This window comes from Sander vitreus, chromosome 19 (genome assembly GCF_031162955.1).
Source record: "Sander vitreus isolate 19-12246 chromosome 19, sanVit1, whole genome shotgun sequence".
In the NCBI taxonomy this organism is placed as follows: domain Eukaryota; kingdom Metazoa; phylum Chordata; class Actinopteri; order Perciformes; family Percidae; genus Sander; species Sander vitreus.
Genome location: NC_135873.1, coordinates 17,268,000 through 17,281,117, shown reverse-complemented (window position 1 = coordinate 17,281,117; position 13,118 = coordinate 17,268,000). Strand labels below are relative to the sequence as shown.

Here is a 13,118-nt window from a genome sequence, read left to right as displayed (position 1 = left end):
ATGGTAGGCTGAGGTGAGACAGGACAAAACAAGTTAGCAAAATGTTATTCACACTAGTGACAGTTTTTAGATTGGCTGGCATGTTATCATACAGGCTGATTCAACGATCCGGCGGAGACTGGAAGGTTGGCCTGGCTTATAAGGGGAGTTGATAGTTAATTAGGAACAGGAGTGCTGAGTGGTGTGATGAGCCTCAGGTGTGTAAGCGAGGGCTCCAGTCAGCATGCCCACCTGTGGCTTCCAGAGCATGAGGGAGAGGGCAAAACACAGAGCTGGATGCCAAACCTGCTGTATGCTTGGTGTGTACCAAGCATACAGCAAGCACACCAAAAGGGGAAAAAAGAACACAAAAACTACATTCCGACACATACTATGAAGGTGGCCAGGGTCACGGTCAGTGGGCCGTGACATTTACATGGAGTCTGGTGAGTTAAGCGTTAACGCAATTCCCAGATCTTACTCTTTAACAGAAAGGCCGACCTCCTTAGGAATCCTTTCCATAATGTTGTCAGACACTTTCGTCGCTGCCGACTGCAGCAATCTTGCTTAGTACTGGACCAATGTCTTAGACACAAAAAATAGGAAAATAGGGTCCAGTTATTTATATATAGTTTCACAAAAGCAAAAGCAGAATTTAGAAATCCAGGATAACTGTTAAAGCAAGGCTTGACCTATGAAATTAAATATCTAAAGACATTGCCCTCCTATAACTCTTTCAAAAACAATCAGATCTAAATACATCAAGTATCAAATTTAAAACTACTTAATAAAAGAAATGATAAATTTATAGAAAATCTTATTTTATAACAGCTTAGGTAAATCCTTGTGTGTGTGTGTGTGTGTGTGTGTTCATGTTTGTATTCAAATCTGTGCAAACTTTATCTTATTTTATGGTTTTGTATTATTGCACTAATGTCCTGTACTTTTTTCTTTCTTTCTGTTGTTTGTGAACACTGTTGTTTCTTGTGCCAGCGGTCTCCTAAGCCCCTCCCCCCACAAGGGAGAGCTCTGCACGATAGAGCGCGTGTGAAGAGGGGGAAGGGGAGGAAACCTATCTGCAGCTTGTGCGTGGGGGAGGGGATGACGCTATGAAATGTGTGTGCCTGAGCAGTGATTGACATGCAGTTAGACACCCCCTCCCCTGGCCCTGATTGGTGCATCTGAACAGGGAGCTGTGAGGCTGTAGGCGGTGCCAGAGTAGCCAGATTTTTTTTTTTTTAAAAGATCTGCTTCATCTAGTTCTACTCGAACATAGGGTCAGTTTCAGCAAATATGAGAGAGTTAGTTTTATAAGTCTTACCTACTGCATCTTTAAAGTGGCTATATGTAACTTTCAGTTTGTGTTGGTTCTAGCGGCCCCTTTGGACTAAAGCGGTGCTGTTTTTACCACACCTGCTGTCCTAAAGCTCTTTTCTTTACTGTGCTGTATTACCGAGTTAGTGTTACCGGGAGGTCATATAGTCACGAGGAAAATCATTCATTTACAATAAGAGAAAACGTTACAGATGCATCGTTGCATTTCAAGTGTTACATACGGTAACTTAGCCTACTTTGGATGTATCGTGAGATAAACCGGGTGTCACTTTGTCACAAGCTAAAGCATTAATTGTTGTAGCAACCAACATAATAATAATTTAGATTAATATAGCGCATTTCATGAAACGCATGATGCTTTACACAAGTAACGTTACAGGGGGACAAGGGAAAAGAAAATCGTAGGCCAACACAAACACGGAGTAAAAGGAATAAAAACCAGGTGCTAAATGGAAGGGGGACATCATATCATGTTGGCTACTGACGTACAACCACATCGAGCATTGTCAAGTTAAATAAAAATATACATAGACATATTACATACGGGGCCAATTCTGGGACTTTTTTTAATCATTTACAATCCCGTTAATTATCTCCATCTGTTGAAAGCCTAATCGAGTGTGACTCCCGTTATCGCCCGTCGTCTTTCACTTTCTCTTTTATCTTTTAGTTGTTCTTGGTTTAATTTCCTTCTTTCCTGTGATGGCCCTGCCCCAGTATCAGCCATAACTACAGCAGATAACTTCTAATATAACATTAAAATACAATTAGGCCTATATAAAGACATCTCCTGTCACCTGGCTGGATACCTAACACAGGCTTTTCAGGTGTTACAAAGAAATCTGTGACCCGTCAGAATGTGTTACTGTAGCTCCGTCTACCTGCCGCAAATCATTCTGGGACTGCGCGTAAGTCACAGAATGATATTTAAGTAAAGGATCTGATTACTTCTTCCACCCCTGACGGCATGCTTGGATTGTGTTTGACAGCCATTTACATATTTACTGGATATAACTTTTAAAAACATATAAAAGCACCGACTTTCCAAGTCGATTTAAAGTGGGCGCTTGGTGTTCTAAGGGGATTCCACAGGGATTGTTCCTGACCCTATCAACTGCTGTTTAATGTTTGATGTATGGCTGAATTTTGGCCTAACATAACATGCCAAAAGGTTTTTTTTTTGTGTCATCCCGGCAGTGACCACTGGGTGGCGCTAGAGACTGTGACCAATGCTCTCCTGCAGCAGCCTATAATGAGATTAGATTAGATTCAATTAAATTAGATAGACTTTATTGATCCCAAATTGGGAAATGTCAGTGCTACAGCAGAAAATGATCAGCCCACACAGCATATAGCACATACAGAATATACAAGAAATTATAAATAGGATAGAATCCAAGAACACATATTCAATCAAGAAAGATTTAAAAATACAAAGGAAATAATGTACAAACGTACGTTTTGTGTCATGTAGGCAGTGACCACTGGGTGGTGCTAGAGACCGTGACCAAAATGTGAGGATTTTTCTTCATTGAGTACTTTTACTTTTAATGCTTTAAGTACATTTTCCTGATGATACTTACATACTTTTACTTAAGTAACATTTTCAATGCAGGACTTTTACTTTTACAGTGTTTTTACAGTGTGGTATTAGTACTTTTATTTAAGTAAAGGATCTGAATACTACCCACACACACACACACACACACACACACACTCACTCTCTCTCTCTCTCTCTCTCTCTCTCTCTCTCTCTCTCTCTCTCTCTCTCTCTCTCTCTCTCTCTCTCTCTCTCTCTGGATGTTACTGGCTCAGTGCAGTGCAGCCATGCTACAAGCTCCATGCAGATGAACAGAGCCAGTGGTGTATATACGTTGGCCAGAATTTACCTTTTGGGGGCAGTTTTGAGCATCAACAACTTCATTTCCTGTATTCGGATACACTTTTATGCACCAATTTAGAGTGGAAATACCTTTATTTAGCCTATGTGAAGAAGAAAAACACAAATGACAATTCAAAATATATCAAAACTATAATGGAAAGTATGTTGCTGCATGTCATTGGGAATTTTAAAGTGGGTATATGGAAATCCTGGAGCTTTCCTAGTGGGTATACTGCGTATACCTGCGTATCACGTAGACTACAGAGCCACTGGTAGATAACAGCAGCCGAGCAAGCAGGTGAGCTGGTGGCATGGAGGGAGGCGCTGCAGTGACAGAGCCTCTAGGAAGTCAGCAACGTTTCCCTTTCATCTGTCTGACCTCCTCTCGCTGTTGCGTTGAGGGAAGATTGTGTGGAACCACTGCCAACAGTCTGCCCACTTCTTAGTGGTCCAATCTGGTGCAAAGTTTGATTTACCACTCAAATATTCCGTTTCACTAGGAAATATGTCACAGAAAAGACGCTAAAGGCCCTCCAACTTTAACTGAATGGCAATATACCATGTATAAAATACAATTAACTCCAACCACTAGTTTTACACTTATTTTTGGAATTCATGGTCAATAAACCTCATTTATAGGAAATTATACCTAATTCTTGATTTAAAAAAAAAGCAACCGTTCATCCAATCTACTTCCTACTTGGTTTCCTGGGTATCCAATGAATTTGGGGTTTGGATTTTGGAGCAGTATGGACAACATTTGGATATTAAAGTGCTCTATATTATGCTTTTTGGCTTTTTTTCCTTTCCTTTATTGTGTTATATATCTTTTTTGTGCATGTTATAGGTTTACAAAGTGAAAAAGCCCAAAGTCCACTGCAAAGGGACTTACCATCTCCAACAGAAAACACTGTTCACAAACTGCTCCAAACAGCTCTGTTGTAGTCCAGCCTTTACTTCAGAGACAAACGTGGTCACTTTGGAACACACGTTATAATGCTCGCCTAGCTGCTAGCATGACACGCCCTCATACTTCTGACTGGCTAGTAGTCCTTACCTAGGTACTGTCAGGGCACGCCCTCATACTCTGCTTCTGCTGGCTAGTGGGGGGGGGGTGGGCACAGTACTAGTTTAGAAAACGGTTCAAATTGGACCCGAGGCCAACCGGCGGGCTAGGTAAAGCACTTTGAATTGTCTTGTTTCTGAAATGTGCTACACAAATGAAGCTGCCTTTGCCTTTCAACAGACGATCATCACATCCCTCCAATCGTAGCTTCACTCCCCCCCACTCCCTGTCTGTCCTAGGATTGATTTTTAAAAACACACTCATTCATGACACAACGTGACAACAACTGTTTATTAGATTGTCAATGGTTAGCGTTTCAATTCCACAGGCTTGGATAAGTTAGTCTTGCGCACGGTGCTAAGACCTTAAAAAACTAATTTTACAGACAAGCGTGAGTCTTTTAAATGGGCTTCCACTGAATCGGATCAAATAAAGTAAACACTCCTTGATGCTTGGGATGTTATTTTCCATAAAGGTTGTTTTTTTTTCTTCTTTTTCTGACATCACACAGTTTTCTTAGTTGTCATACAGGCAAATATATAAAATAACCAATATTTATAGTCTGTAACATACATTACACTGGTTAAAAATGATATAATAAACTTCCTGCTCTACACACAGCACCAAGCAGAGTCTTGATAGATCTTTTTGTTGTAGTTACACAGTCCGTCCACATGTGGGTGCTGGTGTCCCACTAAGTCAGGCGTCCTGGAGGCTCGGCAGGTTATGGCGCAAATGAAAGAATGGATTCAAACCCCCTCAGATATATTGAACACTTTCATTGAGTACGTTCACATGCACACCAATATTCCACTACTTTTCCAAACTTATTCCGAATGTGATGCATGTCATGTAAACAGCATATTCCGGTTGGAAGGCCTTTTTCCGAATACAGCATTTTCCGATTAAGACGTAGGATATTCCGGTATTATTCGGGTTTTAGAGGCATTCTTTGGACATGTATAAAGCGCATGCAGAATATGCGTCTCAATCTGGGTTTTCACTGCAGTTTATGGCCTCTTGCCTGTTTACGGCTTATGGTCAGCTGAGCCGACAGTTTGCAGGGCTGCAGACCCGATTAGAAGGACAAACGGCTACTTTTTTGGATATGCGCACAGATCGCTATGCCGACCTTTTCAAGAAGCTGGTTGAAGGAATGAAAGAGGGACGCTGTGTTTGCACGGTACAACAAGTCCGCCGCCACTGGTAAACTTAGAAAAAGTTGCACGGCTACATGTAAACAGGAATATTAGTGGAATATTCACTCTCATTAGCCATGTAAACGGCTTAGTCGGAATACCGTCTTTTTTGGAATAAGGGCAAAAACCGGAATATTACGTTCATGTAAGTCTTCCTTCCTGTTGGGAGTTCCTGTTGTGCTCCAAACTGCGTGCATCAGTGGGAAATGTACGGAGCCCCTACAGCACACGTGTCAAACTCAAGGCCCGCGGGGCCAAATCCGGCCCCTTGCAGATTTTGATCCGGCGCCCATATCTATTGAGGTTCACAATACATTTTGGCCCGCCTAGCTTTGTCACTTTTTTCAACGGTTGACGTAGTTTTTCGACCTTTTTGGAGGTTTTTTTCCCCCCACGTTTTTGACGCCTTTTCCAACAATTGTTGCCATTTTTGTCGACCAAACTGTAAGTGAGAGCACTACGTGAGACATGAAATAATCCAGTCAAAGATATTTGACTTTTTCGACGACATAAAAGCAATAAACTCTACATGTCTGGCCCTTGATGTGATTCTCATTTTCTAGAGTGGCCCTTAGGGAAGTTGAGTTTGATGCCCCTGCCCTAAAGGGACAATATTTTTTTCTCTTGGTGCACACGAGAAACCAATCAGAGTAGCAGTCAAAACGGCCGCTGAGGAGGAGGTATTCATCTTCCTGAAAACGCAACGAAATGTACCTGATAGTGTCTTCAACAATCTTAAAGATGATAAGGCAACTGTTAATTGATTTCATGCTGTGAGTGTGAAATATTAACTTTAGCCACGTGATGTTAGCGTTACTTTGTTAGCATCATTTTGCTAGCCTTGGATTGGTTTCTTGTGAGGACGAGATACCCTATCCTGTCTGTGACACAAATGTCTTGGTATCAGAAAGTGAAACAGCAGCTGGTGGGGCGCGTTACCGCAGGGGTGACCATACATCATTTTGGACCCACGTATTGATTCAATGACCCATGATCCAATATTATCGATGCGGAGTGAAAAACATCGATGCATGTCGTCTGTAAGATGCCCCTTTATTTTAGATTCCCACTTTATATTTGCTCTTTTTATTAAAAAGAGCAGTTTGTTTTTTAATTCAATGTCTGGGAGAGCTCAGTAATAAAATTGTCAAATCATATTTAGGGTTGGGTATCGTTTTGATTTGATTCCGCTTATCGATTCTTTGCGGGGTGGAGTTGAAACGGGTCACATGCTTATTTCACAGATAAGAGGAAGATTTTATTTAGACTGAATGGTGATTTACAGTTTTACCGGGCTTTTTTTTCTTCCATGTAAAATAAAGCCACACTTTAGAGCGCCGCTTACTGTGCTCCATGGCTGCAACACAAACAAGAAGCGTGGAAGTACGGCGGTTGCTAAGGAAACCGAAACTCGCCTGTGTTCAATTTGGAACCGACGATCGGATTGGAATCTAATTAATTTCTCGTAATTCCTGAAACAGTTTTCCGAGTCGGAACAGGTTCTCGATGCTAGGGCTGCACACTATATCGTTTTTTTTATCGTCATCGCAATATCAACTTGCGCAATATACACATCGCAAAAGGCTACAACATATCGCAATAGACAAAGATTTTTAGTGTGAGGTGAAAGAAAATATCAGCCGAAAACTGCACATAAAAATATAACATTCTTTTTGTAAGTGGTGCCTTTTACATTCAATTCGATGTTCAATTTGTTCAATGAAAACATTTTGGAAATTATTTCCTTTGTTTTAAATTCAACCAGCGATTTGTTGTAATTAGCAGAATACTAAGAGCAGCAGAAACGCAGAACTGAGCACACTTTGATATCTGTTTATTTATCGCAAGTAATATCGTTATCGCGATATTCAACGTCATCGCATATCGCATATTTTCCTCGTATCGTGCAGCCCTACTCGATGCCCGATCCTAATCATATTTTAGCGTAGTGTAACTGCGTTAAATGGGCGCGTCATATCGTCTCATATCGATCGCAGGCCCCTGAATTGAATGGTCATCGTATCGTGACAGACTTTGAGATATCAGCTAATAACCGTTGTACATAGAATCGATATGATATCGTGATTTAAAAAGTGTGATTTACACCCCTAGCGGCGTGCAGCGGTGGCTCTTGTACGTCCCCAGGTGGCGGAAGCTGCGGCCGCACTGCTGGCAGCAGTAGGGCGTGGCGCCGCTGTGGATCCTCTGGTGGGTGTACAGGTTCCCCAGCTCCTTAAAGCGCCGGCCGCACTGTGGACAGGCGTACGGGCTCTCGCCTGTGTGCACCCGCTGGTGTCTCTTGAGTCCCGACAGCACTGAGAAGCCTTTCCCGCACTGGGGGCATGGGAAGGGGCTCTGGGCGCTGCTGTGCACCAGCCGGTGGCTTTTTAAGCGGGCGGCGTGGCGGAAGCGTTCCCCGCACTCGGGACACATAAAGGGCTTCTCCCCGGTGTGGATGCGCTGGTGCTGCCGCAGGTTGCCAAGATAATTGAAGCGGCGGCCGCAGTCCCCGCACTCGTACCCGCCCTCAATTTTAATCTCCTTTTTCACAGGTGCCGCTCCCCGCGCCATGCCACCGCCGCCAGCCCCAGCCCCTGTGCCATCCTCGCTCTGCCCCCCGCCGCCGCCGCCGCCCCTCCTCGGGTCATCGCTGCTGTCCCCCATGGCGGGTGCCGCCGAGCAGGTGGACTGCAGGGCCTGGAGAGCTTGGGCGCCGGCAGAGTCCGAGTGTATCAGTTTGACATGCTCCTCTAGGAACACAGAGTCGGGGCAGAAGGTTCCACACAGAGAGCAGATGTAGGTGTGGCCGGGGAACTGCTGGCCTGAAACCACAAACAAAAAAACTAGAGCTGTAACAATTCCAAATGTTGCTGCACAATTAATTGTCTCAGAAATAATTGCGGTTAACAATATAATTATCTCTTTCAGTCAAAATTAAAAAAGATATATTACTTTTTCAAACAAACTAAAGTTTTCCCAAGTACACAGCCTATTTAGTACACCACGTCTCTTTATTATCATAAAGCATTGTTTTTTTTTCTTAAATGACCATAAACATTGAGCAAGTCTCTCTAGGTTTAGGCAGCTACAGCCCAGGATGTTTGGAGTTGCAAGTGATAGCTGCCGCTAGCATAGTTTTAGCTACACAGTCCGGCCAATAATCACTTATATAATTACAATTTGGCACATCTAAACAAAATCAACAATTACCATCACCAGCCTACCCCTTAGGACCTTCGCTAATGTTAGCATTAATTGCGGTTCAACAAAGAAACCGCGGTTATGTAAAAATATTGGGATTAGACAATTATGTAAGAATTGTTACAGGTGTAAAACAAACATTTGTTCTTGGCTAGTCTCGCTTTGCCAGACCTTCCTCCACAGCGCTGCGGAGGAGACAGCTAGCTAGACAGCTGGCTAGACGATCTGTCCAATCTGAGTTTTCTCTCGCACGACTTAAACAACTTTTGAACGTACACGTTCCACCAAAACAAGTTCCTTCCCGGGGCTATTTTGCAGCAGGACTGTGCTGAGCTTAGCGCCGCCCAAGACGACTGTGATTGGTTTAAAGAAATGCCAATAAACCAGAGCACATTTTTCTCCCATCCCGGAATGCTGTGTAGCCAGACCGTCCTCCACACCTCTGCAGCACTGTGGAGGACGGTCTGGCAAATTTCCCCCACATTCCTTTTCTCACCAACCTGCCACAGGCCTGTCTGTGCTGCCCTGCAGGGGACTCCCCCCCTCCCCCGGAGAGCTCTGGGGCTCCATGGAGAACTCAGAGGGATGGATGTGCGACAGCGGGGCCTGGGCCGGCTCCAACCCTCCCCCGTCCCTCCTCGGCGACTCTTCTTCCTCGTCGTCCTCGGTCGGGGCCGTCGGGCTGCTCTCACACTCAGGCTCCTTCAGAACTGGGGAAACATTACATCACATTAAACTTCTCCAGAGGAAAGTTGTACCGTGGGAATAAACTGTTCATGTTCTCACAATTCTAGCAGATACTCTTTTCCTTATCTGCATTTCATGGAGGTCACTAGCAAAAGAAAAAAAAATGATGAAAAGTTAGCAATGATACAAATAAAGCTCTGTTTAGTGATTGATGAATCCGTTTGGATGTGGACTTTTGTTTGCCATACTACAATCTAGGGCTGGGCGATATGGAAAAAAAAAAAATCAAATATCACGATGCCAACAAGAAACTGGTCTTATCATCATCATAGTTCATGTTAATCCAAGATATTTGTCATGCTATTATTATTTTGTCGTAACGTTTGTTGTTACAACAACATATCACATCATGTTATGTCATGAAACTTAATGTCGTGAAGTTATGTTATGAATCTCATTACCCAAGATAATGTTAAATTGTTACCTCATTAGAACAATTAAATCAAAATGCTATCTTAGAATCTCATAATTATGACTCACTATCTCATAATTTTGAATTATCAAGAGTATTTTTTTTTTACATCATTGCTAACTTTTTTAAATCAATTTTGCTGGCTGCAATGGGCTTCCATACCCGTTACACAGTAATAGATCCATGAGTGCATGTCTTCAGAAGTGTCCTCCATAGTGTAGTAAAAACACACACACACAGTGCGTGGCACTACCTTTGTGGGGACCCGTCATTGACATAATGCATTCCCTAGCCCCTTACCCTAACCTTAACCATCACAACTAAATGCCTAACTTTAACCCTTACCCTAACCATAACCTAATTCTAACCCTAATCCTAAAACCAAGTCTTAACCCTCAAACAGGCCTTTAAAGTTGTGGGGTCCAGCATTTTGGTCCAACAAAGCTGTCCGGACCCCACAAGTATTCCCGGTTTTTGGACCCCACGAATATAGTTAAACAAGAACACACACACACACACACACACACACACACACACACACACACACACACACACACACACACACAGCTGTGTTTACCTTTCAGGTCTGAAGAATAATCCATTGGTGCTATCCATTCGTAGTCATACATCCGTTTGCTGCCAGAGGGGAGCATACTGAACAGGTCATCTGTGGTGGACTCGGAGTCTCCTTGCCCGTGCCCGGAGCCAGCCATGCCGCTGTCGGGCCACAGGTTGAGGGAGTGCGGGTCCGGATCTTGGCGAGGCTCCCGGTCGCCGCTGGCTTGGCTGCTCTGGTCTGCGTCCATTTCAGCACACCCCCTCGAGTTCTTGTCTTTCATCAGATAGTCGCAAATAGCATCTATATTCTCCTTCTTCACACCCGGCATGACAGCCTTGGCTCTCCTTGGGTCGACACTATTGTGTTTGGTGCCTGAGCTGAAGTCATGTTTCTTGAAGCCAGCATCTGTAGACGGCTCCATGGTCGTAACGCCGGGGAAAGGGTCCCTGCCATCCCGCTGGACTGTATCTAGTCTCGCCTTTAAGACTTCAATTTCTTCGGTTTTCTCGCGCAGCTCCATTTTCAGGACTCGTATCCTGATGCTGACCATTTTGCGGATCTCAGACAGCGCTGTCTCCAGCACCACGGTGATGTTTCTGCCGAGGTGCTCGGTGATGTCGCTGACCGAGCAGAGCAGCTCCTCGTCGTGCTCCAGCTCCAAGAAATCGCCGTCTCCTCGGCTCGCTGAACCGGGAGGCTCCATGAAGGCGCCTTGGAGTTCAGGAGACAGGCTCGTTTCAGCGAAACTGTGGTTTCGTTTGCGACTCATAGATTTGCTTGGCTAGGAGCTCTGTTTTTCCTACGAGTTTGGCTAGCTGAAAAGCTAACCAACAAGCTAATGTTTGGATGATGCTGAAAGACAGTAGTTAGGTTTTTCAGAGTTAGCGCTAGTAACGCCGGATGTAACAGGAATCTATCTTCAAAACAAAAGCATTGTCATTTCAAACAACTGAATGGACGTAGCTTGGCCAATTAGACTTTTGTTTTGAAAGCAGTAAATGGAAGTATCACTTTTGATAGTAGTTTACTCATGAGTTTACTTGACATACACAACAGAGTTGCAGTAATGGCTGAATTCGGCAGAGTTTAGATCGATTGTCAAGAGTAGCGCCCTCTAGAGTATAAAGTAGAAAACTAACTGTGGCAGTTAAATCAGTATTACTGCACAACTTGGCACCTTTTCTAAAGGATTTATAAGTTGTAACTAAATGGCCTTATTAATGGTTAATACAGTATTTACTAAAGATGTATGGCTACATTATTATCCATTAATAAAATAACTTCTGGGTCCAACACTGCTCCAATGCTCCAAATGTCTTCTAACTTAACAGTTGATGTTCAATATTGGGAGGGGTTGAGATCTTCAACTATCTAGGGAGGTCCCGGGACATGTCTGCATGTATTGAAAAAAAAAACATTGAAAAGATTGTGGAAAAAAAACACTCAAAAAATGTGTCAAAAACGTCCAAAGGGCGACAAATGTCGGAAAAAGCGACAGCAATTACGGAAGAAAAACTCCAAAAGGCGACAAAAACGTCGAAAAAACTCCAAAAATACTCGAAAAAGGCAACAAAAATATGAAAAGATTATCAATAAAAAACTTGGAAAAAAAGGACAAACGTCTAAAAAAGCGACAAATTTGGAAAAAGCACAGTTTTGATTAGTGTGTGTGTGGGGGGTGCGGGGTTGTAACCCCACTATCAGTAAATTACATCTATGGTGAACTACATTAACAGAGAGGAGGGAAGACATTTGGCGAATTTTGACTGAATTGTGGAAAACTACAGCCTTTTTAAAGCTGCACCATCAATTATTTTATTTTGTGGGTGGATCAAATGTCTACTGTAAAAGGTGTCGTTCGTAGTGACATACTCACAAAGGATTAACAGAAATCTTCAAATTGACATCACCTTTTTTCAGAGCTTTTCACCTCTTTTATCTCATTATCTCCAGCATTTCTTCAGGAGTTGGTGGAGACCAAAACCGAGCTAAAAGCAGAGTGAACATTGGACTTACATTCCTCAGGGGAACACAAACATGACTCCTAATGACTGATAATCTTGCCTCTGTGTCTGCTGGAAGCTGCTCGCTAACATTTCCACCATGGCTGAAAAATATGATGATGCAGTTTTGAGTCAATGATCAATTTGTGAAATCACTGACCTTATCGCATGGTGGTGTCTAAGGACAATATAACGCAGGGATCATACTTTTGGGCATTCACACTCCCATATAATAATAATAAAGACTCCTGCACTTTACACTCCTTAGTCATCTGACGACTACTACTGTGTGTGGAGTAAAAATGTGTAATGAAATCAGTAAGTATTTTATGACACCTTGCAGAATGTGTAAGTGCTGAGCCATCGTGTATCTTGTGATCCTTTCCCTGTGATTGTCTCGTAGCTGCTGTTATAAATTCCTGAGCGTTGCTCCAGTTTTAGAACAACGCCGCTGCAATTCGGAGCTGACAAGAGGAACTGACTGGAGGAAAGGAAACGCTGAGTCTGTTCCTGGGATGTTTGAGGGAAAACACACACACACACACACACCCAAACCGTCACACACAAAACACAGAGGCAAACTTTTGCTTTTGGGGGGGGGGCGGCGTTTAGAATAGAAAGAGGGAAAGAAAATACAGCCAGTTCTTTGGTTATATTCCCCGAAATTAGTTTAGGTCACATGTGCCAAACTCAAGGCCTGCGGGCCAAATCCGGCCCCTCGCAAACTTTGATTCG

At 43.3% G+C, this 13,118-nt stretch overlaps 1 protein-coding gene across 1 annotated transcript; it reads right to left on the bottom strand.

Annotated features, from left to right (window-relative positions):
• Positions 1 to 7,555: 7,555 nt before the first annotated feature.
• On the bottom strand, positions 7,556 to 11,237 carry znf16l (zinc finger protein 16 like). Its single transcript, XM_078276185.1, has 3 exons — positions 10,399 to 11,237; positions 9,163 to 9,372; positions 7,556 to 8,283 (listed from the first exon to the last, which is right to left on the bottom strand). Exons 1-3 carry the CDS (start codon positions 11,147 to 11,149, stop codon positions 7,562 to 7,564), a joined length of 1,683 nt encoding a protein of 560 aa, XP_078132311.1. The 5' UTR covers positions 11,150 to 11,237; the 3' UTR covers positions 7,556 to 7,561.
• Positions 11,238 to 13,118: the final 1,881 nt, after the last annotated feature.

Bases quoted from the DNA above. Each gene is read 5' to 3' on its own strand.
- znf16l (XM_078276185.1), bottom strand. From the start codon at position 11,149: ATGAGTCGCAAACGAAACCACAGTTTCGCTGAAACGAGCCTGTCTCCT. The intron at 9,373-10,398 runs GTAAACACAGCT...ATGTTTCCCCAG, and splicing joins TTATTCTTCAGACCTGAAAG to TTCTGAAGGAGCCTGAGTGT. The intron at 8,284-9,162 runs GTTGGTGAGAAA...TTGTGGTTTCAG, and splicing joins CACAGACAGGCCTGTGGCAG to GCCAGCAGTTCCCCGGCCAC.